Source organism: Rana temporaria, chromosome 3 (genome assembly GCF_905171775.1).
Source record: "Rana temporaria chromosome 3, aRanTem1.1, whole genome shotgun sequence".
Classification (NCBI taxonomy): Eukaryota; Metazoa; Chordata; class Amphibia; order Anura; family Ranidae; genus Rana; species Rana temporaria.
The window spans coordinates 70822883-70850774 of NC_053491.1; the positions used below are offsets into that span (position 1 = coordinate 70822883).

The 27892-nt window shown below is 46.5% G+C and overlaps 1 protein-coding gene across 3 annotated transcripts in view; it reads right to left on the minus strand.

Annotated features, from left to right (window-relative positions):
- CCPG1 (cell cycle progression 1) overlaps positions 1-26859 on the minus strand; it is an 84560-nt gene extending 57701 nt beyond the window's left edge. Inside the window, exons 1-5 of one of the 3 annotated variants that reach the window (XM_040342724.1) lie at positions 26693-26859; positions 25813-25973; positions 11570-11635; positions 6624-6735; positions 6467-6546 (exon numbers count right to left, since the gene is read on the minus strand). In XM_040342724.1, the coding sequence (XP_040198658.1) occupies positions 6467-6546; positions 6624-6735; positions 11570-11629 (252 nt within the window). In that variant the 5' untranslated portion in view covers positions 11630-11635; positions 25813-25973; positions 26693-26859. Of the gene's footprint in view, positions 1-6466; positions 6547-6623; positions 6736-11569; positions 11636-25812; positions 25974-26036; positions 26097-26692 lie in introns of those variants that run through there. The other 2 variants (XM_040342723.1, XM_040342722.1) reach the window with 2 other exon arrangements.
- Between the last annotated feature and the right edge of the window lie 1033 nt (positions 26860-27892).

Here is a 27892-nt window from a genome sequence, read left to right on the forward strand (position 1 = left end):
CCAATCACACCTCTTCAGCACAGCACAATGAAGTGTTGTATTTCTCTGCAAGGCAAATACTTGGTGCACCGTGTACATGCATTATGCAACATCACAGCTATCGTTAGTCATTTCAAGGCTGTCATGAAGCGATTAACCTAGTTAATGTAGAAAAACACACATAGTACGAACATATGGCAGGCTTAGCAGAGAAGCAAACATGTGCGGCGGCGTGGCTGGAGGGCAGGGACAGATGTTTCAAAAGATTTCTCAGGAGGACAGATATGTGTTAACAACTCCATCCAGAAGTTAAATACTGGTGGTGAGTGGAGATGTAAAGCAAGGGTAAAATTCTCAACTCCACTTCTAAATCGCTCCATCTAGGACTGGCTTAAAGCGGAGGTCCCACAAAAAAAAAAAAAATTAAAAGCCAGCAGCTACAAAAAAACACTGCAGCTGCTGACTTTTAATAAATGGACACCTACCTGTCCAGTGCGCCCGCTAGTCTCTCGGCTGCCTCCGCCGCCATCCTTGGTGAGGGAATCAGGAAGTGAAGGGTTGCGGCTTCACTCCGCCGTTCCCTACTGCGCATGCAGCGCGGCCCATCCTCACTGGTCCCCGCTGTCTCCTGGAAACAGTGTGTTTCCCAGAAGACAGCGGGGGCAGACGAAGGGGTGTGACTCCCGCGGAAGTCTATTCCGGGAAGTGGGTGCAAAGACCTGTATTATACAGGTATCTGCACCCCCTGAAAGGTGGCAAGTGTGACACCGGAGGGGGGAGGGTTCCGAAAAGCAGAGGTTCACTTTTTGTGTGTGTAACAGGATGACCGGTGACACCCAGAGACTTTGTGAGGATGGGGGATACTCCTGTGTCAGCGTCACTGATAACTCTTGGGTCTGAGTCCACCCTGTGCCCTTTGGGCATGGGGTGGCAAGTGAATCATAATTCATGTATTATATGAGATGGGACATTAATAATAGTTCATATTGCAGGATCTTGAGAGATTGCAAGTTGTTGGTTAATTGTGACCCAACCAGTCAATAGTGACTCATCTCTCTGGATAGCCTAGTGACATGTTAAATGAGGCTGGCTCTTGAAAGGCCTTCCATTGTGTGAGGCTGTTGAGATGCTAACTAAGACTGCTTCTGTGGATTGAAACTAAGAGAGTCAGGCTGGCTCCTAGACCCTCTCATTATGTATACTGTTTATGTGTGGAATGTACTTGTCGGAGACGGAGTGTCTGCCTAGGGAACTCAGTGTGTGATGGTGTTTTGTTTGTTATGCTGTTAATGAAGGAATGTGCAGTGATTAGATGATGATAATTATAGGCCGGCGCCGACACGTCTAGAATGTTTAGTAATTAGCCTTGGTGTGTGATTAGGGGGGTGGAGATCTCATTGTCCCTTTGAATACTGTCACATGATTGTAACTGCATAAAAAGCTGAGAAGAAACCATTAAAGTATCATTACATTTGAAACCAGAAGCACAGAGCTGTGTGTCTCGTGTCTGGGGGGAATTCTTATGGATCAGGTCCTGTTGGTTGGAGTGTCAATAAGCGGTCTTGGATGGGATGGAAGTCGTAAACGGTGGTGACCGTTACAGTGTGGACCTCCGCGTCAAGAATGTACTTCTTTCTATATCGCCACATTAAACAAAGCTTCCTTCAGGCTGGGTTCTTACTATCTTTGCATGCCGGTTCACAGCGAGGGTCCGGTGTGCCCCCCGTTCACCGTTTCAGGTCCGAATTTGGGCCTGAAATGGACCAAAAGACACACAGGACTGCTGTGCAAATTCGCACCGGAGATATGTAAACCGGCTCCATAAAGGGTCAAAATCTCCCACTATTGCGAATTGGATGTGGAAAATCTGCATCCAATTCTCAATAGTGTGAACCTGGCCTCAGTCCCACACCTAGCCCTTAATATTAGATCCACGATAAATTTCAACTGAGGATGTATTTGGAAACATATCATGGTAGCAGATCATCCTGTTCATGCCTGTATCTTGCTTACTTACAATAATCTGTAGTGTCAGCTATAGAAACCCTCCAGCATCAGAATTTTCTATCACATTTCAAGTTTGAAAATGACTAGCCGTTTTAGTTTTAAATGGATCTAAAGACTGAGGCTGGGTACACATTATAGCGAATTGGATGCAGGTTTCACCACATCCAATTTATATGGCAGGAGATTGTGGGTAGCTGTTTTTGACAGGTACCTGTCCCCACTTCCGTCAGATCTCACCGCGGTGAGGTACATCAGAAGTTCGGTTCCCTCTTCCTTCCTCACCGCCAGGCCATTCAGAAAGCACAGCGCGCTTTGCGCATGCCCAGTAGAGAATCGGCTGTGAAGCTGCAAGGCTGGGGTGCCGACATTGCTGGATTCCTGGAAGGAAGTGTCCCAATGCTTCCTGACGACGTGACATCATCACGAAACGTACGTCGAGGCTTACAGGTCACGCTCGACCCACCCACTTCCTGGTCCTGCTGGTTCTCCAATCTTGGAGGGTGGAACGCACGCCAACCACGCGATTGCGGCTCTGCATGTTTATGCCGGTGACAGGACTCCATCTCATCTCCCCATAATACTCACGCCTTCAACCTCAGTGCCGGGGCTAGGCACCCCATCAAGTAAGAGGCCATTTGGCGTTTGTTCTTCTGTTTTATACAATAAAAACAATATTATTCTATGGCGATTTTCCTTCTCTTGTTTTAATACCTCATGTGGCGTGGAGTTTTGCGCTATCAAGACTGTGAGACTGAGGGATCTAAGCCTGGGAAATTTTCTCCAATCTGCCTAATTGACCTCTTTTTAGTTAAAGTGGTCCATTATTTGCGGTAAGGTGCCATCCATGAGCACTTTTGGTGGTCTTTCTATATCTTGGTGAAGGTGGAAGATCTTCTGTCTATATTATTGAAGATTCATCATTTATACATATATGGACTCTATTTTATCTTTATATATTTCTTATCACATTTTTCACATTATATTGTGCTAATCTTTTTATTGATTGTTTTTAACAATTATTGTGATAATTTTTGTTATATGTGGTCACTATTATTTATTTATATAATTCTTATTTCATACTCACTCATTTATATTTAGATATTTATGCATAATATTTCTCAGTGTTCTCACACTACTACCTAGCGCCTCTATTTCTCACTCCAAGTGTCCCAATATTAAAAGTCAGCAGCTACAGTATGTGTGACTGACTTAGTTTTTATGTGGGGGGACTGGAGCTCCGCTTTATATTTAAGGCAGTATACACTGTTCTGGCTATTCATCCCTGGGCCCATACTAACCTAAACAGAAGTACCACTAGTTGCATTGTCCAGCAGCTGTCAGGCTTTCCCAATTTGACAGGCTGCCAGCAGTTGGCCTGGATGGTACATCTGTGCCCACCGCTCATACCCAAATGCTTTGGACTGGGGTTAATTGCCCAGTGTGTGCATGGAGTTAAACTGTGCTATAGTCTAAACGTCCACATAATCCATGTTAATTTCTCACATGTGTATCTATGTATATGCTTTTGGAAAGGACTCCAGCCTCGCGTCACATGACACTATGTAACTTCCCTACGTGTAAGATAATACAATATCTAGCTTGCATACTAAACTTGCTCAAAAACTGGTTTTACATGGCAGGAATCAAGGGGATTTTAGTTAGTGTCTGGAGCAATATTCAGAGGCAACTAAGCTGTGTCCCCTAAATGTACCGTACATGTCAAAACTTTACTTTCAATTTTAATATTTAAAGCGGAGGTCAGCAGTTACAAACACAGTAGCTGCTGACTTTTAAGAAGGACACTTACCTGTCCAGGGTGCCCGTGATGTCAGCAGCCGAATAATCGCTCGGGTCTCGGCTGCCCCGCCGCCAGCCTCGGTGAGGAAATCAGTAAGTGAAGCGTTGCGTCTTCACTGCCCGATTCCCTACTGCGCATGCGCGAGCCACGCAGCACAATGCGGATGTCTCCTGAGGGACACACAAGGTCCCAGAAGACACCACTCCCCATTTCCCAGGAGGCAGCACGAGGAGGAGAAGAAAGAAGACCACCGCGGACGAGGAAGTGGCAGTTTAGGAGATCTGCCAAGAAACAGACACTTCTAATTTTTTGTAGCCTTTTTGGCTTTTTTTATTTTTTTTTAAGGGTGGACCTCCACTTTAACTGTGAAATGTAAGGCCTTATTCACACATGCAGATGTTACTCTCTGGAAACCATTCCACCACAAATTACTTTTCAGAGTCAGTTGACCGATGGATCAGAGGTGATGTGCTGCCTTCTGAATACAATTTTTTGAGGGGGGATCCCGTAGCACTGTGCCACAACCATGTACATTTGATGCAGTTGTGGCACAGTCCTATTCACTTTGATGCATACAGACCTCTCCGCCAGCAATATCAACTTGCCATTGGGCAGTTCAAAGGTTGAACAACTCTTGGCTGCCCATGTGAACGAAGAGTGAGCTGTATGTTTGTACATGAAATACTGTGATTCACATATATGCAAATTGGATGCATTTTGAACTGCATCCAATTCGCATGACATGTGAACCAAACCAGCAGTGCCAATTCACTGCAAAATTAAGAGTCCTATGCATTCTCTGAGCACTGCGGTGCTATTCAGATGCGAATACCAAGCTCAATGTCTTCTAGGGGAATGCATCTGAATCGCAAATCTCATCAGTTTTAAACATGAATTTAATGAGGGGGAAAAAAAACACAACACACACACACACACAAATTCTAGGCCCTTATCTGAGCATGCAGCCTGGCAGGCCAGAAGAGGGGGTCAAGCGAACGCGCGCCCCGAGCTATATATCAGGCCACATCGGAGGGGTGCTTTGGGACAGAGGGGGACGGGGACAAGGGCTTCCTCCCCACCCTGGCTGGTAGTTGTTGTGGGGGTCTGCGGGCAGGGGGAATTTCAGAAGGCGAATGAATATAGAGTACTAATTTTACCAAAAAAAAAAAAAAGTTTCAAAAAGAAGTAAGAATACAGACAATTTTGACAATTTCTTTATTAAAAACAAAAAAAAAAAACGTCCCCCAATTTAGATCCATCCTTAATCAAGATGAATGCCGCCGACCCGGAAAAAAAATAAAATAAATAGCTCTGCACCCGTCGCTGGCTCCTGTCATCGGACATTTTTTTTTTCACAATCAAATCTTTATTAAAAGTTGAAGATTAACAATTCTACATAGTTATAACTATCAGATAGCAGGATCAGTAGCATTGCAGTTTTGAGTTTCACTTAAGATTACAATATAAACATGTACAAGACATTTCTTATCCGCTGCAATACAGGACCCCCTTCCTGCCCAGGACAATCATTTTCAGCACTGTCGCACTTTGAATGACAATTGCGCGGTCATGCAATGCAGTGTTCCTTTCAGTCAGTAAATTTTGTAGATGAGTAATTTTTCTCCTTCACTGATGTGCGCCGATGAGGCGGCACTGATGAACAGCACTGATGAGGAGGCACAAATATGCCACACTGATTGGTGTCACTGATAATCAGTGCCCTGATTACTTGTACATTCTCCCCTGCGAAGAGATGCTGCTGATCGGCTCACCAGCCGATCACATGGGAAAGTAGCCACGTCATCGGCTCTTTACCGAGTTTGGGAGCACGCCGTGACCCTAGCGCGTGGGAGCGGTGACACTGGGGTGAACGTCATACGACATTGCCCCAAAATGAGAAGGGATCCCGCTGTCAATTTAAAATATGGCGGGCAGAAGGTAGTTAAGGAGCAAGGCCACCCGACAAAGTCACCAGGTGGCCAGCCCCTTGTGACGTCAACAGGTGCATGCTGGGTCGATGACATCACAGGGAGGAGCCAGTGTTGGGTGCAAAGCTTTTTTACTTTTATTCGGGTCTGTGGCAGCGTTCATCGTGATTGACGCCTGGTATGCTGCATGCTCCGATAAGGGTCTGGTATGGATTTGGGTGGGGGACACAGCCGTTTAAAAAAAAAAAAAAAAAAAATTTGGAGAGGGGTTTCCCTTAAAATCTGTACCAGACCCAAAAAGGGCCACAATTTTTTATTGCCGCCAATGAGTTTTTTTTACATTCAGCTGTCAGCGGGGAACACTGCTGACAGCAGATGAGTCATCCTTTGTTAAGGACATAGGATGCTGGCCAGGAAGCCAGTCGCTAACAACCAGCTACTGTTAAAGACACCGGTGGTCATCTGCTACAAAACTGTGCATCTGAACTGTATCTAAATTCAGAAATGTGCATTGAAAATGGAAGGAAAATTCACACTGGACATGTGTGAACCTAGCCCAATATTAAACATCTTTGTGGTCCCAATTCTTAAAAACCCCTTGTATATTACAAATCCCAGATACATGCTGGAACTCTACTGAAAATTAGACAATATGCTGGTAGATAAAATCACCTGGCACCATTATTGGCTTGGGAACATTCTGGTATTGAAGAGATATAGCAACATCCCATATTTCCCTACAACACATGCCTACCTCAGAAATCAGCAAACGCTCTTCTGTAGCAGGTTGTAAATTCTCTACAGCAGCCAAGGAACCCTCATTGATACGTGTATCTAGAAATGATTAAACAAGAGACAATTGGTGCATTGACTTTACTCGATTTAAACTTCTTTTAACATTCCTCATTTACCTGTTGCCTCTGGTGGAGAATCTGGCTGCAAACCTTCGACAAATGTCGCACTGTGTTCTGAAGGAAGGTCAGCTTCTCCAGGTTCTGAGTGCAGGGTCTCTATATCTGAACCCTAAAAAAGAGTTTATACATGTAGTATAAATAGGTGTATAATATTAGCCTAAAAACTGCAAACATAAAAACCAAATAACCCAACGCAATTACAGTTGTGCTCAAAAGTTTGCATACCCTGGCAGAAATCATGACATTTTGGCACAGATTTGGAAAATAGGACTGATCATGGCAAAAAGGATAGCAATATAAAGCCATTTATTATCACATAGTTGTTTGGCTTCTTTTTTAAATAATGAAGCCACAAAAAAGCCTTGTGAGGCGTGTCAAGGAGTTGTTGGGCATCTTGTAACCGTTTTTTTTTGTGTACCGTCAGATTGTGCTCCTTGAAACTACACCGTCTTTTTTCAGAGCAGCCAAAAGACAAGGGGTACCTGGCAGGGTAGAGTAGAATTGGGCAACACCCACACACGCTTGCTAAAACATACGCACAATTCAAAGTAATGCATTTAAAAGGGTAAGCTCACCTTTACAGAAAAATCTGCAAGGTGAACTTACACAGGGCCCCCTCCTCACCCTCACAACACCCCCCCCCCCCCCCCAATGTTCCCACTAACCTGGACCTTGGCAATCTTCCGGTATATCTGCGTCAGGAGTCCAGGGCTTAGAAATCCCCTGAGCCAAATGTCCAAAACGTACCTCGTCAGAAGGGACGGTTCGGAGCGTCCTAATTGGTCAGCGCCATCACATGGGTGGAGCCGACCAATCAGCAGCTGCATAGCCCATCCTGTCAGCTATGAAGACGTGTGAATGCCGAGGGGGTTTCTGAGCCCCCAGACTCCTGACGCGGATATCCCGGGGCTCAGAGCGGGAGATATCTGTCGGGGGGGGGGGGGGTCCTGTATATGTTCACCTTACAAATTTTTTCTGTAAAGGTGTTACACGTTAAGCAGAGTTTTAAATGTATGTTACCCTAAATAATTATTTTTGTTTTCTCTGTGTGTGTGTGTGTGTGTGTTCACATATGTGTATTCTTAAAGCGGGGGTTCACCCTATAAAATAAAATAAAAAAATTTCTAGCCTAAAATTCGGCATTGTAGCGCGAGCTACAATAGTAGATTCCGACTGCCCACGGGGAATGGGCGTTCCAATCCAGACGGAAGGTGATTGACGGCCGGCTCTGGCGCGTCACGCTTCTCCGGAAATAGCCGAAATAGGCTTGGCTCTTCACGGCGCCTGCGCATAGTCTGTGCGCAGGCGCCGTGAAGAGCCGAGACCTACTCCGGCTGTCTTCGGGGAGCGTGACGTGCCAGAGCCGGCCGTCAATCACCCTCCCTCTTGAAAGGAACGCCCATTCCCCGCGGGCAGTCAGAATCTACTATGTACGATTACACTGAGTACGGCGATAAAAAAATTAAGACCGGCATACTGTAGCTCGCGCTACTATGCCGAATTTTAGGCTAAAATGTTGTTCTGCAGGGTGAACCACCGCTTTAAATCATAGGGGTTGATTTATTAAAACTGGAGAGTGCAAAATCTGGTGCAGCTCTGCATTTTTATTTTATTTATCAGAGCTTTACTGAACAAGCTAATGTTAGAAACTGACTAGCTACCATTCACAGCTGCACCAGATTTTGCACTCTCCAATTTTAGTAAATCAATGCCAAAGTCTCTATTATTTTCATGTACTTTTTCCTCACGGTCACATTTCTTCCTTGTTTTAAACTGACCACAGCTACCGTAGCTGACAATTAAGAGGTACAGCAGGGGAATAACTACAGGGGTCGCAATTGCAACCTGGCCCCTCACCAGGATAGGAGAAGCAGCGGGGGCAGCTACATATAGGGAAACTGATCTCTCCTGCAGGCTTTCAGCACCTATGCTTCAGTTTGTAAATGTGAAGCTCTGTACAGAGAAATGCCTGTCCATTCATTCAGCGCAGCTAAGGCTGCTTAGAAAGATTGAGGGATGTGTCCTTAATCTTTCTCTGTTTTAAAGGTGAAACATCAGAGGTCTTGTTTAGCCCCTTGATATTTCACCTAAGCCCCCCCTCCTATTGGGACATAAAAAAGGTTGCACTTGCGACCGGCCACTGGCGTTCTGCCACAGAGCTTAGAGGGAAGAGCTACGGCCAGGGGTAGCTGCAGGGTTTCTTGCACTGGGGCCCTGAAGGTTCTAGTTATGCCACTGAGGTACAGAACATTATTCACAATAAGCTTCTAAAACAGCGGTTCTCAACCTTTCTAGTGCCGTGACCCCTTGATAAAATTTCCCAAGTTGTGGGGACCCCGAACAGTAAAATTATTTTCGTAGTGTGGGTTGTCCCAAGTAATTTGCGCCCCTAACCCACGAACATTTAGTGCTCCCTGAGTCCCTTCCACTCGTACAGTATTAAAACCCCTTATGGTACATTTTAGGATGTACCACTCTCTTTCTCTTTTGTTCTTCAAAAAAAAAAAAAAATACAGTTTTATACGTTTATGTTTGAAGCCTGAAATGTGGCAAAAGGTCGCAAAGTTCAAGGGGGCCAAATACTTTCGCAAGGCACTGTATACACTTACCTGTCCAGGGAGCCTGGCAAGTCGGAACCCCAGCCGATCTTAGGTTTGGCTGTTGGGTGCAGCCGATGCTATTCCTGGTAGGGGAACCCGGCAGTGAAGCCTTTCGGCTTCACAGCTGGTTCCCTACTGTTAATGCACGAAGCGCACTTTCTAATTGGTACGGTGACGAAGAAAGGAGGGGGGTACACATCCAAGAGACCGGGCCGCAGCACGGTCTCCTGGAAGTGAGGAATGGTACCTGTCAAAAACTGGTACCCATTCCCCCCTGAAAAGGTGCCAAAATGTGGCACCGGAGGTGGGGAGGAGACGGATAAGTGGAAGTTCCACTTTTGAGTAGAACTACACTTTAGGTCAGATTTACAAGATTTATTATTGATATGTTAAATATCTCTGCACTAAATACAAAAACAAAGTATAAACCAAATCTAAAATCAATATATGAGGAACACAGTGGTCCATAGGAGTCTGTATCGACAAGTTTAAATTATTAACAGTTGTGTTCTTAGCATGAAGTATAGTTGGTAAGGGGTCATGAATTAACTGTATGTAAAGTTCCCCCTATTCCTAATGGCATTGGAAAAACGAAAAACTTGCATGGCAGAACCCCACCTTCACATCAAAAGTTTCATAACTACTTGTCAAATAAAAAGCAAGTTGTTGCATCTCTACCTCATTACCAGTATATCAGCTCGTCGGCAGTCCAGGACCTTACCTGTAGGAAGTGGCATTATCTCCACTTTGCCCATTTCTCTTTCCAGTGCAATCAGGGACCAAAGCCCCAAAATGTACCTAGTGTCCCTTAAGATCCTACATGTAAGGTCCAGCACCAGAGGGAACTGACAAACCAGCATCACTACATTCTAGTGGAGATACATCTACAACTCATGTAAGGAAAGTGTTCTGGAAGCAACGGGTGCAGAAAAAGAATTACATGAGCAGGTTTTTCCACGTGCTTTCAGATTCTGCCATATCAATAGAGTGGAGATGACATTTAGCGGTGTTGGTGATGAGCACGAAAACCAGGGCACCCGGCAGGTGACCCAGGGTGTATGCCAGGGATGTCCAGGTTTAGCAACACCATTGCCTTCATTTCTTTAGCAAGAGAGTTGGGCTTCAGCATCTAGAACAGAAGTCTCCAAACTTTTTAAAACAAAGGGCCAGTTTATGGCCCTTCAGACTTTAGGGGGGCAGACTGGAGAGTGGGAATAGATAATGCCTCAGCCCTTGTGGTCAGTGGAAGTAAAAAATTACATATCACCCCTGTGGTTAGGTGGATGAGGAATAGCTCCCCATCATTGGTGTCAGTGGGAAGGACAGTGCCCCCCATCATTGGTGTCAGTGGGAAGGACAGTGCCCCCCATCATTGGTGTCAGTGGGAAGGACAGTGCCCCCCATCATTGGTGTCAGTGGGAAGGACAGTGCCCCCCATCATTGGTGTCAGTGGGAAGGACAGTGCCCCCCATCATTGGTGTCAGTGGGAAGGACAGTGCCCCCCATCATTGGTGTCAGTGGGAAGGACAGTGCCCCCCCATCATTGGTGTCAGTGGGAGGGACAGTGCTCCCATCATTGGTGTCAGTGGGAGGGACAGTGCTCCCATCATTGGTGTCAGTGGGAGGGACAGTGCTCCCATCATTGGTGTCAGTGGGAGGGACAGTGCTCCCATCATTGGTGTCAGTGGGAGGGACAGTGCTCCCATCATTGGTGTCAGTGGGAGGGACAGTGCTCCCATCATTGGTGTCAGTGGGAGGGACAGTGCTCCCATCATTGGTGTCAGTGGGAGGGACAGTGCTCCCATCATTGGTGTCAGTGGGAAGGACAGTGCTCCCATCATTGGTGTCAGTGGGAAGGACAGTGCTCCCATCATTGGTGTCAGTGGGAAGGACAGTGCTCCCATCATTGGTGTCAGTGGGAAGGACAGTGCTCCCATCATTGGTGTCAGTGGGAAGGACAGTGCTCCCATCATTGGTGTCAGTGGGAGGAATAGTGTCCCATCATTGGTGTCAGTGGGAAGGACAGTGCTCCCATCATTGGTGTCAGTGGGAGGAATAGTGTCCCATCATTGGTGTCAGAGGAAGAATTTATGTTCTATCATTTGTGTCGGTGGGAAGAAATACCCCATTGTTGTTGTCGTCAATGAGAGGAATAGTGTCCCAAGGGCCAGATTAAGGCAAGCAAATGGGCGCATCCGTTCGACAGACTACGGTTTTTGGAGACCACTGTTCAAGAATATTCCAAAAGGGAGCATGTGACCCAGAATGTAGATGCAGACATATAAAAACATATATGAGTAAACACGTTGCCCAATAAAAGAACAAAGGGATACAGTTACTTGCCTCTTGGTTGATAATTGTCCATCCGCACGATGATTCACTGTCACTAGAGTTTTCAGACATGTTTTTCTAAAAAACAAAAAAAATAATTCAGTCCAACATTCCTCTGGACTCAAACAGACCTGAAAAAGGTTATAACACTTAAAACAAACAAAAAAAATAAAAACACACGCACAAGGTGTGGTGTTCATTGCGGATAACCATAGGTCCTTGTATACAGCACCCCCAATAGAAAAGGGAAGAGGGGACAAAAAGGATCCAAAAACTTCTGCAGCTCCTGAAATAGATCTGGGAAGGATCCACTCACCTGTAGAGAAAAGCATAAGCAGGGCCCTTGAGTTAGTAGAATTAAAGCAACAAAATTGATTGAATAATAACACACTTGCATGTTAAACGCACTTTATCCAGCCTGAGATCCTGGAACATGGAGAAACCATCAAACAGCATGGCGTACAGAAACGGTGTCCAATCACGCAGCAGCAAGTAGCAGTGCAGCTACAAATGAAAACACCAAGGCAGGCAAACCGGCAGTGTCTACGGCCGCTAGCTGTCAGATGCACTAGGTGATGATAGATGTGAGCGGGCTACTATGTTTCGGGGGCGCCACCCTCTTTGTCAAGCTTGGCAAACTAAACCAAATCTAAAAACAATGTATGAGGCGCACAACGGTCCATACAAGTCTGTATTGACCAGTTTTTAGAATATTGACAGTTGTGTTCTTAGTGTGAAATAAATATATTTGTTATAGAGTTCTCTCTTGATTGTACGGAACGTTCCACTATCCCTAATGGCATTGGCAAAACCAGAAAATTAAAATGGCAGATCAAGTTTCATAACTGCTTGTCAAAAACAAACAAGTTGCTGCATCTCCATTGCATGTAAACTTTGTCTTAAAGCGATGGATCACCCTAAAATGCAAGTTTCTACCATGAAATCCAGCATAGTAGCGTGAGCTACAGTATACATTTATTTTTATTTTTTGCGCCATACTCAATGTTTAATCCCGGAGATAAGTTTCAGACTCCCCGCGGGGAATGGGCGTTCCTATGCAGAGGGGACAATGATTGACGGCCAGCTATGGCGCGTCACGCTTCCCGAGTAGGACTCGGCTCTTCATGGCGCTTTACGGCGCCTGCGCACAGACTAGGAGCTGACTGTGCAGGCGCCGTGAAGAGCCAAGTCCTATTTCGGCTATTTCCGTGAAGCGCCATAGCCGGCCGTCAATCATGTTCACCTCTGCATAGGAATGCCTACTAGACTGAAACTTAACTACGGGATTAAACAGTGAGTACAGCGCAAAACAATAAAATAAAGGCATACTGTAGCTCGTGCTAGTATGCTAGAAAAAAAAAAAAAATTTTAGGGTGAACCCCCGCTTTAAGAAAGGGGGAGGCACACTCGAAACATGTAGTAGCCCACCCACATATGACATCACCTTGTGCATCTGACCGTTCGCCTCCTCTGCGTGCGGCGTAGACGCCGCCGGTCTGCCCGCCTTGGCGTTTCTATTTGCCGCTGCACTGCTACTTTCTACTGCATGATCGGCCAGTTTCTGTACACCGTGACGTTTTATGGTTTCTCCATGTTCCACCTCAAGCTGGATAAAGTGCACTTAACATGTAACTTTTCTATTGTTCAATTAATGGTGTTTCTTTAGTTCTACCAACTCCAGCGTCCCGCTTGTGTTTTTCAATTTAATAGACAATGACAAAAGCCATCTTTGCAATCTATCGGAAGAGTTTGCCGAATGGTGTTTTGGTCATTATATTGAACCATTTGTCATGCTAATTCCTCTGTTGATTTATGTTCCATTTCAAAGAAAGTATTACTTTTATGAAATATTCCCAAGTACAGAAGAGAGCGTTTTCCATTCCAACTAATGCAATAAAAGGACAATCCAGACTGAAAAGTGGTCTAATAAAAAAGACGCCATTACTTTACTTGAATATACAGTAATTGTTAGGTAGTTTCTTTACAAATCCATCTAACAATTAAAAAGCTAATTTCATTCAAACCACATTTATTCATAGCGCTGACCTTCTGGCTTCTAATAAACCACAAGTGTCAACATGACCAATCTCTTCTTGTATGCAAGGCCATGGGCTGCCATCCCCGATATAAAGAACAGAATTCATAGATTATATACAGCTCTGTAATGCCTTTCAAATTGTGAGATCTGAAAACTCTTCTATGCTTTTATGGAAACTGTCGAACCCCGCAGAGCTGTAATCACCGACATGCAAGAGAAACATTTGCAAGAAATACAAAGGAAGTGAACTTCTTATTTCCTTCCCAGAAACAGAAACTTTTACAGAACAATCATCATTATTTTGCAGTCAAGCTGCATGACAAGTAAAGAATATGGCCCTTTACAAATGGGTGAAAAAAACCTTCATTGTAGCATTTTTCTTTCTATTAGCTGGATTCAAATAGACCGCCGCATCTTTGCGGCGGCGTAGCGTATCGTATTTACACTACGCCGCCGTAAGTTGGCTAGGCAAGTACTGTATTCACAAAGTACTTGCCTGCTAAGTTACGGCGGCGTAGCGTAAATGCGGCCGGCGTAAGCGCGCCTAATTCAAATTATGCTGAGGGGGCGTGTTTTATGTTAATGTAGGGTGACCTGACGTGATTGACGTTTTTTTTTTTTTTAAGAACGGCGCATGCGCCGTCCGTGTACATATCCCAGTGTGCATTGCGGCAAAGTATGCCGCAAGGAGGTATTGGTTTCGACGTGGACGTAAATTACGTTCAGCCCTATTCACGGACGACTTACGCAAACGACGTAAAATTTTCAAATTTCGACGCGGGAACGACGGCCATACTTAACATTACTAGTCCAGCTATTTGATGGAATAACTTTACGCCTGAAAATGCCTTACATAAACGGCGTATGTTTACTGTGACGGGCGAACGTACGTTCGTGAATAGGCGTATCTAGTGATTTACATATTCTACGCCGAGCACAATGGAAGCGCCACCTAGCGGCCAGCCTAAATATTGCACCCTAAGATACGACGGCGCAAGCCGTCGTATCTTAGATAGGTTTAAGTGTATCTCTGTTTGAGAATACACTTAAACTTAGGACGGCGCAGATTCCGAGTTAGGTCGGGGTATCTACTGATACGCCGGCCTAACTCTCTGTGAATCTAGCTATATGTATCTAAACACAGGTGCATTGTCATCTATGGGTCAATGCACAGAGCTGTAAAGATCCAGAGTATAAAAATCAGTAAATTATTACGTCCGTGTGCAAGAAGCCTATGGGCCTGTGTATTTAAAAAGATTCTAAAAAAAAAAAAAAAAAAAAAAAAAAAAAACACGACTGTTACTTACCGATAACGGTGTCTCTACGAAACCAGGACGTCAACACATGAGAGATGATAGGCTCCACCCAACAGGAAACACTCCACCCAACAGGAAACACAATCAAACCACAGCTGTTTATAAGGCCCCATCTTACCCCATGTCCCTCAGTAGTTGTAAAGTAATACTCCCACCAGTTCACAAGGGTTATCCAACAGTTAGGTACTTACCAATTAATGTGTACATACTCCTCCACCCATAACAGGGCGGGAAGTAGGCCTGCCGTCCTGGAAGGTTTCGTAGAAACACCGTTATCGGTAAGTAACCGTCGATTTTCTCACCTCACCTTCCAGGACGGCAACACATGAGAGGATAATAAAGGAATCCACAGGCCTACCTTAGGGTGGGACCACTGCCTGTAACACTTTTCGACCAAAGGCTAGGTCTTGCTGCGATGGGACCTCCACTCTGTAGTGCTTCAGGAAGGTGTCTTGACTGGACCAGGTGGCTGCGTTACGGATCTGCTCCCAGGAGGCCCCTGCTTTTTCGGCCCATGAGGTTGCTAGAGCTCTAGTTGAGTGTGCTCTCAACTTTTCTGGTGCAGGTATGCCTGAGCTTTCGTACGCTATAATAATCATTCTTGCTGTCCCCTATAACATGGCTGCAGACCCCTTCTTTTCCCCAGAGGAAAGGCATGGTGGATTACCAGGGACCATCCAATATCAAATAACCCCCAAATAGGCAAGAAAACGGCACTTAGCCGGTCCCGGTTTGCTTTTGCCTGCAGCCACCTGTGTCGTCTTTCCATCCTCCTTGTCCATGAGGTGGGCTCAGACAGACTGTTAGCTCTTCGCATATCACTGAGTCCTGCTATGCCAAGGAATGCATCAGTCTCTGCAGCTACGCGGGTTCAGCGTCTCCTCCATGCTTTCAACCTACTTCCGGGGGGTTGCTCCACCTCTTCCTGCTGTGACAGGAAGTTCAGCCTGAGAATGAGGCTTGGAGCACGCAAAGGCTTCCCCTGGTGTTCTGTCTATCGGATTCCAGGGGAAGACCAGGGAGGAGACCCGAGCTGCTGAGCACCGTGGGATTTGAAATGCCAAAACTGCCTGCATAAATGCATTTTTTTGGGGGCGACTTGCGAGAAGCTCTGAGGCGGCAGGCAAGTGCAGCCTTCACCAGCATTCCTACACCTGGCTCACAGGGGTACCATCCAACAGTTTTTTAGTCTACTGGTCAGAGAAGAACAACAAATGTTTCGCTGTGGGAGAAACACAATCAATACTGCTCTGCTCTGTCTCCGCCCCCGCATCTCAGGCTGCCACTCTGGCCCCTACCACCGCTCTGTCTCCAGCCATGTCGGCTTACAATGCCGCTCTGGTGTCCGCCTCCTCCTCCACTTTTTTTCCAGCCATGTCGGCTTACAATGCCGCTCTGGTCTCCGCCTCCACCACCGCCCCGTCTCCACCTCCACCCCGCCTCCCCAGTCCCTCCAGCCAGCGATGCCGGCTTTTTTGCATGCCACTGACTGTGCATAGTGGCAGAGATTGCTGGCAGCTTTTTGGGCATTTTTTTCCCCCCCCACATCCAGCGGGCTGCGTCTTGTGGCTCTTCTTAATAAAGTGTGTGCTGCTATTTTACAGTTTTGGTGAAAAAAATAAAAAAAGCAAAGTACTGATACTTAACACAGGAGATCCGCCCACAGAGGGATGGTACCACTATAGCCCAATACAAAGGGAGAGAGCCGCCTATACAGGGAGGTACCAGAGCTGGTCCAGGTAGGAAGGTAGGAGAGAGTACAGATGTGAGGAATTTTTAGGCGCAATCCTGACCCATGCACTGTATACGTAGCGCAATCCTGACCCATGCACTGTATACGTAGCGCAATCCTGACCCATGCACTGTATACGTAGCGCACAATGAATTTGAGTTTGCCACCCCTGCTGTAGATGGTCACAGTGATCACATGGTACAGGGCCGCAATCACAGAGCTTACACAGTAGTAAACACACAGCAGCCGGTACAAAGATCGGTAATTGTCTATGTCTGGTGGACACAGCAGGTCACCGATCCCGCAGCTCTGAGTTTTGGAGAGCCCACGTGAGTGGGCGATGCGGATGAACATACAGGCATGTCCACCCATATTGGTGCTACTCCCACCTGGCCATTTGTGTACTATGGCCTGACGGAAAGCTGTTAATGCAGTCCCCATATCCAAGAATTGATAAACTGCAATAGATTACAGTTTTACTTTTGGGTTTAAATACCCTTTAAAAACAACACCAAACATTATTCTTAAGGCCCATACACACGGTCAGACTTATTGACAACAAACTTCAAAATGAGCAGGTTTTCAAAAAAACTTTTTCGGTTTTCATCGGACAAAAGATCGCTCTGCAAACAGACAAACTTTTCGGCAACAAAAGTCCTACGGTGCAAAGTCCTATCGTATCTACAGAAGTCCATCTGACTTTTTTCCAAAGTACAAACACGTATGCTCAGAACCAATGTTAAAATCAACCAACAATAGCAGAAGTTGACCAAAGGGTGGCTGTACAGAGCAGAAAAAAAACATGTGATTTTGGGAGTTTGCTGAAAAAGTCCTGCCGTGTGTATGCATCCCAAGTTCACGGCCAACGCCCTTCAAACAAAAATCTGAAAAGTTTGTTTGAAGTCCGACCGTGTGTATGAGGCTTTAGTCTCCAAAAATAACCTATACACATCCACCCCTTACGCAGCGTTTTGCCGCGTTTAACCGCGTTTGCGGCTATCAGCGTTCATAACAAAGACATTGTAGACCCTCCCAAAGCTTTGAAACGCAAAAACGTTTGCGTCTGAACCCAAAATTTTGCGTCTGAAAAAAACTAGCCTAAACCCAACTGCTTTAAAACGCAAAAAAAAAAACGTGAATGTGTGCATGGACACATAGGATAACATTAAATGTGTTCAGGGGCAGTTGAAAAAAATGCCCAAATGCCTCTGAACTCGAGTTTACCATCGTCTCGTGTGCATGGGGCCTTAGGCCTAATGCGTTTAGGAGCAGTTGGGGATTTTTTTCAACTGCTCGTGAACTCTCCTCCATATCATCTTATCAGTACATACAGGGTTGTTTATAGTCGTTTATAGGCAGTCGAGTTTAGAGGCTTTTTCTGGAACCCAAAAAAAAAAAAAAAATGCGTTCAGAAGCTTGTGTTTAGAGGCATTTCAAGCGCCAAATGCGGCTAAACGTGGTAACCCACGTTCAGAAGCGTTTCGTTTACAGACGTTTTTCAGTTAAAATTGTTATTTTTTTAATAATTCCAAACGCTTCTAGACGCAAAAGCGGCTAAACACGGCATGTAAACGTGGCTAAACAGCCATTTTTAGACACCGCTTTCTAGCCGTCAAGTTAATTTGTTCAGGAAAGATTGAACAACGTCCCGTGTACATGAAGCCTTAAAAGGGAGAAGGAGAAGTCCAGCCAGAGCTCGTTTGGCTGGGCTTCTCCTTTGGGTCACAGGAGGGCAATTTGTTTTGCTCTCCTATGAGCCGTTTTTAGCAGAGAGTAGTCTGAAGTCCGCTCTCTGCTGACATCACCAAGTTCAGTCCAGGCACCGCGTCAAATCGACAATGACATTTGGATCCGCCAGGAGCCTGGATTGATGCCTGTCTCAGCCTCTCAGCAAGCCCCTGAGAGCCTGAGATGGTTGAACCCGCCCCTCCACAGCTCAGCGCTCCAGTGAGCACGGAGGGAAAAGAGCAGAGCGGAGAGCTGCTGACCGACAGGCAGCAGCTCTCTGCTCAGGGAGTTAAGAACTGAGCCATCAGCTGTGTTCAATCACTTGGTTCTTGGTGTAGAGATGCGGGGGGACAGATGCATCATCAGTTCCATGTTGCATCTACCCAAGTATAAAGGGGGGGGGGGGGTCTTTTAATTTATTTTTTGAAATTGTATCTTACTGTATTTTTCTGCCTCCTTGTAACGTTCTTCATGAGCTCCCAAACCTCTGCTTTCCCTCTCACTTCCTTTTCTTTGGACTGAGCAGCGCATGTAAGCTGCAGTCATGTACACTGCTCTATACACACACACACACACACACACACACACACACACACTACACATCCCACTAACCATGTTGGGAGGGAACAAGAGAGGGTGGCTACAGTCCTACATATATTGGCACCATAGTGTCAAACTCAATTTCATAGTGGGCCGCATCAGCATTAGGATTGCCCTCAAAAGGGCCGGTTGTATCTGTAAGATTAGATGTCCAGCGCATCCCCTCCCCATATATTAGATGTCAAGAGCCACCCCACCTTTAGAAGTTGAGTCCACCACATCATAGTGCACCCCCTTTCCTTATGCTGCTGCTGGGAAGAAGCTGGATGCATTGCTTAAAAGAAAAAAGTAAGGGTCTGAAGGAGAACCAGAGGAGGGCTGGAGCTTTCCTGCAGCTGCAGGAGAGGTGCGAGGGCCACATGAAATGGTCTGGAGGGCCGGAATCGGCCCGTGGGCCTTGTGTTTGACACCTGTGGTCTAACAGGAAGTCAGATCACAGCAGCAAACAAAAAAATAAATAAAAAAGGGAAGCTGGAAATTTGGAGGAGGCCAAGAGCAACAGAAGAGATTTTAAAGGGGTTGTAAAGGATTAAGGTTGTTTACCTTCATGTATTGTACAGAGCAGGTAAGCATGACATTTTTTTTTTAAAGCTGAACCTTTAATACCACTTTAAGTATAACTAAAAGGCAAAACCTATTTTTTCCTTTAGTTTTGGATAGAATGGAGAGGGACTGGAACATCTGTCAGGTTTTTTTTACACATATACATACACAAAAATAAAAGCAGCCGCAAATTAGCAGCACTGAGATATTGCAAATGGTAAAAAAATTGTTTTATTATTTAAAGTGGGAGTTCACCCAAAAATCAAGTTTCTGCAGTTAGATCCAGCATACTGCTGACATCTGCAGTATGCTGGTCTTTTTTTTTTTTTTTGGTACTTATCGTTATAGCAGTATTTCTTCTATGGCTTCGAGCGGGGAATGGGCGTTCCCGAAGGCAAGCAAGTTGATTGACGGCCTTCGATAGCGCGTCACGGCTTCCGAAAACAGCCGAGATGACACTTGGCTGTTTACGGCGCCTGCCGTGTAGAGCTGACTGCGCAGGCGCCGTAAATTGCTGAGCGTCACTCGTGTATCTTCGGAAGCCGTGACGCGCTATCGAAGGCTGTCAATCAACTTGCTTGTCTTGAAGGGAACGCCTATACCAGGAAGTAATCCCCGCTCGGAGGCATAGAAGAATTACTGCTAAAACGATAAGTACCACAAAAAAAAAAAGACCAGCATACTGCAGATGTCAGCAGTATGCTGGATCTAACTGCAGAAAGTTGATTTTTGGGTGAACTCCCGCTTTAACTGCTTGCCGACCGTATTACATATACAGCGCCAAGGCGGCTCTGCTGCACAGAATCACGTACCCAGTACGTGATCCTGCACTTCCGGGTTTGGGGCACGCATGTGTGCTGCCAGCGTCCTGCTCTGATTATACACAGCGGGAGCTGATCTGTGTTGTCGATGTCTGCCAGCACCCGCCGATCATTAGGCAGAGAGCCAGAGCGCCGATCTGCCTATGTAAACAAGGCAGATCCCTGTTCTGTCAGTTGGGAAGGCATCGATCTTGTGTTCCTGCAAAGCCCTTTGACTGCCCCTGATGGTAACCCCTTCCCAGCCAGTGTCATTAGTACAGTGACAGTGCATATTTTTTTTTAGCAATGATTACTGTACAAATGTCACCAAAAAGTGTCAGTGTCCAATTTGTCTGCTACACTATCGCAGTCCCGCTATAAGTCGCTGATTGCCATCATTACTAGCAAAAAAATTCCATAAACATATCCCATAGTTCGCAGATGCTATAACGTTTGTATCAACTAATCAATATACACTTATTGGGATTTTTTCGCAAAAATATGTAGCAGAATACATACAAGCCCTACGGGAAGGTGTGGATTTCAGATCTTCAGACCACTACATGGGCTATGTGGGCACTGACCACTCATCACCCACAGAGGTGAGTACAGCAGGGACGGGGGAGGGTGGAGAATGTTAGTTCACCTTTTTGTTCCTGAATATGTGAACTTTAAAGAGTAAATTCCTAGAAGAACGTCATAAGAGAACAAACGGCATCTGAGAGTCACAAGATTAACAAGCCTTAGGAGGAGTCATCGAGTTGGTTTCTAAATACAGACTATAATTATATCACTGGAGGCTAAACTCTGAACTCCTACAGAAAGCCGCTTCCAGGGAGAGGGACATGTCCCAGCATCTTATATACCGAGAATTAATACACAGACATCAAATCAATGTCACTGCTCTTTTCCTAACAGTGATGCAATAGTGTGAAATCAGCAGCTTCCTTAAAGGGCAACTCCACTTTTTCTGTAAGCTTCAATGCAATATGGCTACCTGAAGATGTTCTGTATACTGTTGGTGTACAGAATGCCTCCAAAAATGATGTTTCCTGCTTCTGATTGGCTCACTGGATTTCCCAGAAGTCTGTACTAAAATAGTCACATTTTGGGTATCCTCAGCAATAGAAATTATGGGCCAGATTCACGTAGCCCGGGCGCAACTTAACTTTTCCGATTTAAGTTACACCGTCGCAATTCGTCGTGCCCGATCCACAAAGCACTTACCTGGAAATTTGCGGCGGTGTATCCGTAATCCGGCCGGCGCAAGGCGGGCCAATTCAAATGGGGCGAGTCCCATTTAAATTAGGCACGCTCCCGCACCGGACGTACTGCGCATGCTCCCGACGCAAATTTCCCGACGTGCTTTGCGCGAAGTTACGATGCGCCGAGGTTTTGTGAATCGCGACGGGTAAAAAAGAGTTGCGCCGGGAAAAAAAAATAATAATTTAAAAAAAATTTGACAGCGACGCGGGAAAGACGGGTACACTTTTACATGGTGTACTAACTTTACACTTTGTAAAAGGTACCCTATCTTTGCGACGGCAAACTAACACTTACGGCGACTTAACGAAGGGAAAAAGCTTTGTGGATCTCCGTAAGTGCTAATTTGCATACCCGACGCTGGTTTACAATGAGAACTCCCCCCAGCGGCGGCCGCGGTACTGCATCCTAAGATCCGGACAGTGTGAGTCCATTACACCTGTCGGATCTTAGGGCTAGCTATGCGTAACCGATTCTATGAATCAGTCGCATAGTTAGAAACAGAGATACGACGGCGTATCAGGAGATACGCCGTCGTATCTCGTTTGTGAATCTGGCCCTATATTTTTTGGCGAGATACTATCTAAGGGTTAATTACTTCTAAAAGGGTTGCAGACCCTGCAACATTTCTCATCAGATCACTTATAGAGTGCACCAGGTGATTATAATAAACCAGACCCTCCAGTTCAGAATAAGTATCCAAAGGACATGGTCAAACTAATAGCTATTCCTTCAGAGCAGAAACAGGTAGAAATCTGCAAAAAGGTTTGTCAACCACTTCCACTTATCAGTACATCGAGCATCCCAGTATTTTATCTTTCAGCAAGCCAATGCTCTTTGTTGCAAAATCGTTCCTAGCTGTTAATTAGCGGCTTGATCACCTTTACAGACGCTGCTTTCCTCAGCTTTCATATTCCAACTGAACGTCCCCAATCATCTCTATGGTCTAAGAAACCAGAAGCAATGTAAACAAGCCATAAGGGTTTACTTCCTCTTTAACATGGTTTCCTATGGTACACGTTCACATCTATGTTTTTTTTCAGCTGCTGCGTTTTTGGAAAGGGTCTTGGACTTTTTAAAATGTAAAACTGTGAATTTTTTACTCAATAGACTTCAACAGAGAACCTGCAGAAAAGCCTGAAGTGCGCTTTTTCCTGCGATTTACGTTTTATATTTTTTAATCTGCCCAATGACAAATTGGAAAAAAAAAAAAAAAGCATAAGAATGCAAAACACATAAATAAAAAAAACAAAAAAAAACAAACACATGTGCAAAAAAATCAGTGCAAAAAGGATCAAAAGCTAACGGCATAGGTGTGAACCAGGCCTTACTGGCTTGGGAAAACATTGCATCAAACCAATCTTGGTTTGATCTGATGCTTGTTATGGGCAGGGGAGAGATCTGGGGTCTAATAGACCCCAGATCTTTCAGTAAAGCATACCTGTCACTGTCCATGCTATCACAAGGGATGTTGGTAATTCCTAGTGATAGCAATAAAGGGCCAAATTCACATACATTTCCGCTGTAAACTTGCGGCGGTGTAACGTAAATGCGCTCAGCGCAAGCCCGCCCTATTCAAATGGGGCGGGCACCATTTAAATTAGGCGCGTGACGCACGGACGTCATTTGTTTAGACGTTAACGTAAATGGCGTCCAGTGCCATTCACGGACGACTTACACAAATGACGTGATTTTTTTAAATTTTGACGCGGGAACGACGGCCATACTTAACATGGCTTAGAACACCTAGGGCTCAGCCCTAATTTTACGACACGTATCTCGACGGAAACGACGTAAAGTTAGAGCGACGGGTAACGCGGACGTTCGTGGATCGACGTAACTAGTCATTTGCATATTCTACGCCGCAATGGCCTCGCCACCTAGCGGCCGGCATAGAATTGCATCCTAAGATCCGACAGTGTAAGTCAATTACACCTGTCAGATCTTAGGGCTAGCTATGCGTAACTGATTCTATGAATCAGCCGCATAGTTAGGACGGGCGGATCACAGACATACGACAGCGTATCAGGAGATACGACGGCGTATCAGGAGATACGACGGCGTATCAGGAGATACGACGGCGTATCAGGAGATACGACGGCGTATCTCTTCTGTGAATCTGGCCCAAAGTTTATAAAAAAAATAAATAAAATGTTTCGAGAAAAAAAAAAAATATATAAAAAAAATATATTTTTTTTAAAATAAAGTAACATTTTTATTTTAAAAAGCACTCTGCCCTCCACTACTTGCGCGCAAATGTGAACAGCAATTGCACCACTGCAAAATGTCAGCAAGAGAGCAATAATTCTAGCACCTCCTGTGTAAATCGTGACATGCTGATAAAAAAATCAGGTTATATATTGTGTTTGCACTAAAATTCATTAAAGTGTACTTTAACAAAAAACTGTTTCAAAAACAGCTGCACAATAACACACACACACACACACACACACACACATATATATATATACATATATATATATATATATATATACACATACACACACACACACACACACACACATATATATATATATATAAATGTTTTGGGGGTTCCAAGTAACTTTCAAGCAAAATAATGCAGATTTTTCCATATATGTGAGAAGTGTCAGAATAGGTCCAGCGCTAATGTGGATAAAATCCTTGCAATGTACATTGATCACCCAGACAGGATTATTATTGTCTCAACAAAAGTGGAGTTGCTCTTTAAAAGTTGTGTAGTCAGTCCTAGAATAGGCAATAATAGTTTGCTGTCCTTTGTATGTACAGTTACCGTCCTCAGCACACCACTCATACATTTCCTTATGAATTCAAATGTTTGGTAACACAGCTGATGAAATGGTGACAGGGATTCTGCAACACTTGTGTACTGGGAGGTGAGGAGATTGATTTACTGCACAGGAAACCAAAACCGAGCTCTACGAAAACAACACACGGGAACCTGCACTTCCTCCACATTACAGTCCCCAGAGACGAGCTACAAGGGGCTGATGTAACCCAACGTACCCCAAGACAATACTGCCTTAGACAACCTAGAAGCAACACACACCCAACTGAGACCACAGACACTTTATATCAGCCCTTCTCCCCCCCCCCCATATCAGCCCTCTCACCCCCCCCCCATACAAGCTCTTCTCACCCCCCCCCCATACAAGCCCTTCTCACCCCCCCCCCCCCATACAACCTCTTCTCCCCCCCCCCCCATACAAGCCCTTCTCACCCCCCCCCCCATACAAGCTCTTCTCACCCCCCCCCCATACAAGCCCTTCTCACCCCCCCCCCATACAAGCTCTTCTCACCCCCCCCCCCATACAAGCCCTTCTCACCCCCCCCCCATACAAGCCCTTCTCACCCCCCCCATATCAGCCCTTCTCACCCCCCCATCCCCTCATATCAGCCCTTCTCACCCCATCTGCCATGAAGGAGCCCTTGAAAGAATTATCTGATCTCAGAGAAGCTCTGCTAAAAGTGATAGCTACAGCTCACCGTACATCAGCCACACCACCAGTGGAAGTCATGCCATGTTACTTATACTCAATGAGAAGAACGCCCCTTCCATCGGAGGACAGTGGCAGGGACGCCCCTTCCATCGGTGGACAGTGGCAGGGACGCCCCTTCCATCAGTGGCAGGGACGCCCCTTCCATCAGTGGACAGTGGCAGGGACGCCCCTTCCATCGGTGGACAGTGGTCAGCGGTAGGGACGCCCCTTCCATCGGAGGACAGTGGCAGGGACGCCCCTTCCATCGGTGGTCAGCGGCAGGAATGCCCCTTCCATTGGTGGACAGTGGCAGGGACGCCCCTTCCATCGGTGGACAGTGGTAGGGACGCCCCTTCCATCAGTGGTAGGGACGCCCCTTCCATCGGAGGACAGTGGCAGGGACGCCCCTTCCATCGATGGACAGTGGCAGGGACGCCCCTTCCATCAGTGGCAGGGACGCCCCTTCCATCGGTGGACAGTGGCAGGGACGCCCCTTCCATCGGTGGACAGTGGCAGGGACGCCCCTTCCATCGGTGGACAGTGGCAGGGACGCCCCTTCCATCGGTGGACAGTGGCAGGGACGCCCCTTCCATCGGTGGACAGTGGCAGGGACGCCCCTTCCATCGGTGGACAGTGGCAGGGACGCCCCTTCCATCGGTGGTCAGTGGCAGGAATGCCCCTTCCATTGGTGGACAGCGGGGTGAATGTTCCCCTTACAGACTGCCAACATGATCATTGGTGCGAGTGGCTACTTACCTGAGAAAGTAGAAGCGACGTCCCATGAGGTTGGCTTTGCAGAGGGGTGTTGGACACCGTCAGGCAGGAGATCAACCCGCCACTGTTTACTACTCAAGGAACTCCTTGAAACCACTGGAGGAACCCTTTATAACGCCTTCTCTGAGCCTGTCAAATGCCCTCTGAAAAGCAAACCAAAAGTGATCAGCTCTTCAGAGGGCACTGAGTGTAAAAGAGTCTCTTACCCAGTTGTAGAAGTCGGTATTCCCATTGGAGAAACTTCCCATCATCTCTTGCATCTGCAGGACGTCGGGCTAATCTCCTAAATGACAACCCTGATGACAACAGAGGTCCTTTCCCTTCCCCCGCTGGGTTCTAGATTATTCTAGATTATCACAGACACACAGAAAACATGACCCTGTATGAGGGGAACCTGTAGGCCAACTACAGATGTCATCTGCCAGGCCTTCATCTTATGTTCTGCATCACTTAGCGCCCATTCACCTTCCCGCAACACGCCAAAACCGCGTGTCACACCTTTCGGTGCCAATAAATGGCACACCAAACATGCGCAGACCAGGACCCGGCACAGCGCCCCCACCAGCTACATGTCTGCGTTTTCACACATAAGCCAAGCGAAGGGCTATCTATGCGGTGGGGCGCTCAGGTGTGAATGAGGCCTGAGCAGGTGAAGTCACAACTCCTGATGGCAGTGCCAGCCCCCCTCTATTCTCCATAGGAGGTGAGCAATGGCCACCTCTGATTGGCTGCAACGTTTCCATGGACAACCACATCCAGGCCCCCCTCCTGGTGATCATCTATGACAGGACACCCCATACACAGAGGTCAGGCGGTGACATACATAGAGGACAGTGTGATGAGCCCCTCCCCTCCCATTTACCGCTGTGAGCCAGGCCGGCCCCGGGGAGCCCCAGGCCTCGTGTTTACACTCCCGTCCTCCGCCCGCCGCTCCGGGTCACCTCCAATCCCCCAGCGAGTGACGTCTCTATAAAAACAACTGCGCTGCCACCCGCTCCACAGACAGCTGACAGGGGGGCGTGTCCTCACACCGCGGGGTACGCCGGGAACTGTAGTCCCGCCCCGCCTACCTGGCTCGGGATGTCAACAAAGAGGCGGAGCGAGCCGGGTCGGCCGGGGTTGCTATGGAGACGGATGGATATACAGCAGCACAGCGATAGACGGGGACGGCGACACAGGTAATAGGACTGGAGGGGGCTCTGCGCTTCTCATACATTACAATCCATCATATATTATATTACAATCCTACTCCATACACAGTGCAAGCCTTGGGATTATGTGTGCCCCGTGTAAGGCTCACTCACAGAGGTGACGCTGGGAGAAGATCCATTAACCATTTCACCTCGGGAAGATTTACCCCCCTAAAGCGGGGGTTCACCCTAAAATATCTATAGACTGTTTTATCTGCTGACATCAACAGTATGCTGGATTTTTTTTTTTTTCGGTCTGTACTTACTTTTTCCGTCGTTTTCACCCGGCTTCTCGCTCCCCCGGGGAGTAGGCGTTCCTAAGCTCTGCATAGATGATTGACGTGCGCGTCATCGCCTTCCGAAAATATCCGAGGGGGACTTGGCACTTTACGGCGCCTGCGCAGTCAGCTCTACACCGCAGGCGCCGTAGAGAGCCGAGTCCCCGTCAGATATTTTCGGAAGGCGATGACGCGCACGTCAATCATCTATGCAGAGCTCCCCGTCAGGGAAAAGGAGCGATACGCCCAGTCCCCGCAAGGAAGAAGAACCGGAAGTGCGCCTGAAGACAGATAAGTGTACACATTAAAAAAAAAAATACAACGCTACAAGCCTTTATTAAAGCGGGGGTTCACCCTAAAAAACATTTTTTCTAGCATGCCATCAAGCGCAATCTACAGTACGCCTTTATTTTATTTTTTGGCACCGTACTCACAGTTTACTGCCGTAGTGAAGTTTCAGACTCCCCGCGGGGAATGGGCGTTCCTATGCACAGGGAAGATGATTGACGGCCGGCTAAGGCGCGTCACGCTTCCCGAAATAGGACTTGCCTCTTCACGGCGTCTGCACAGTCAGCTCCGATGTCTGTGCGCAGG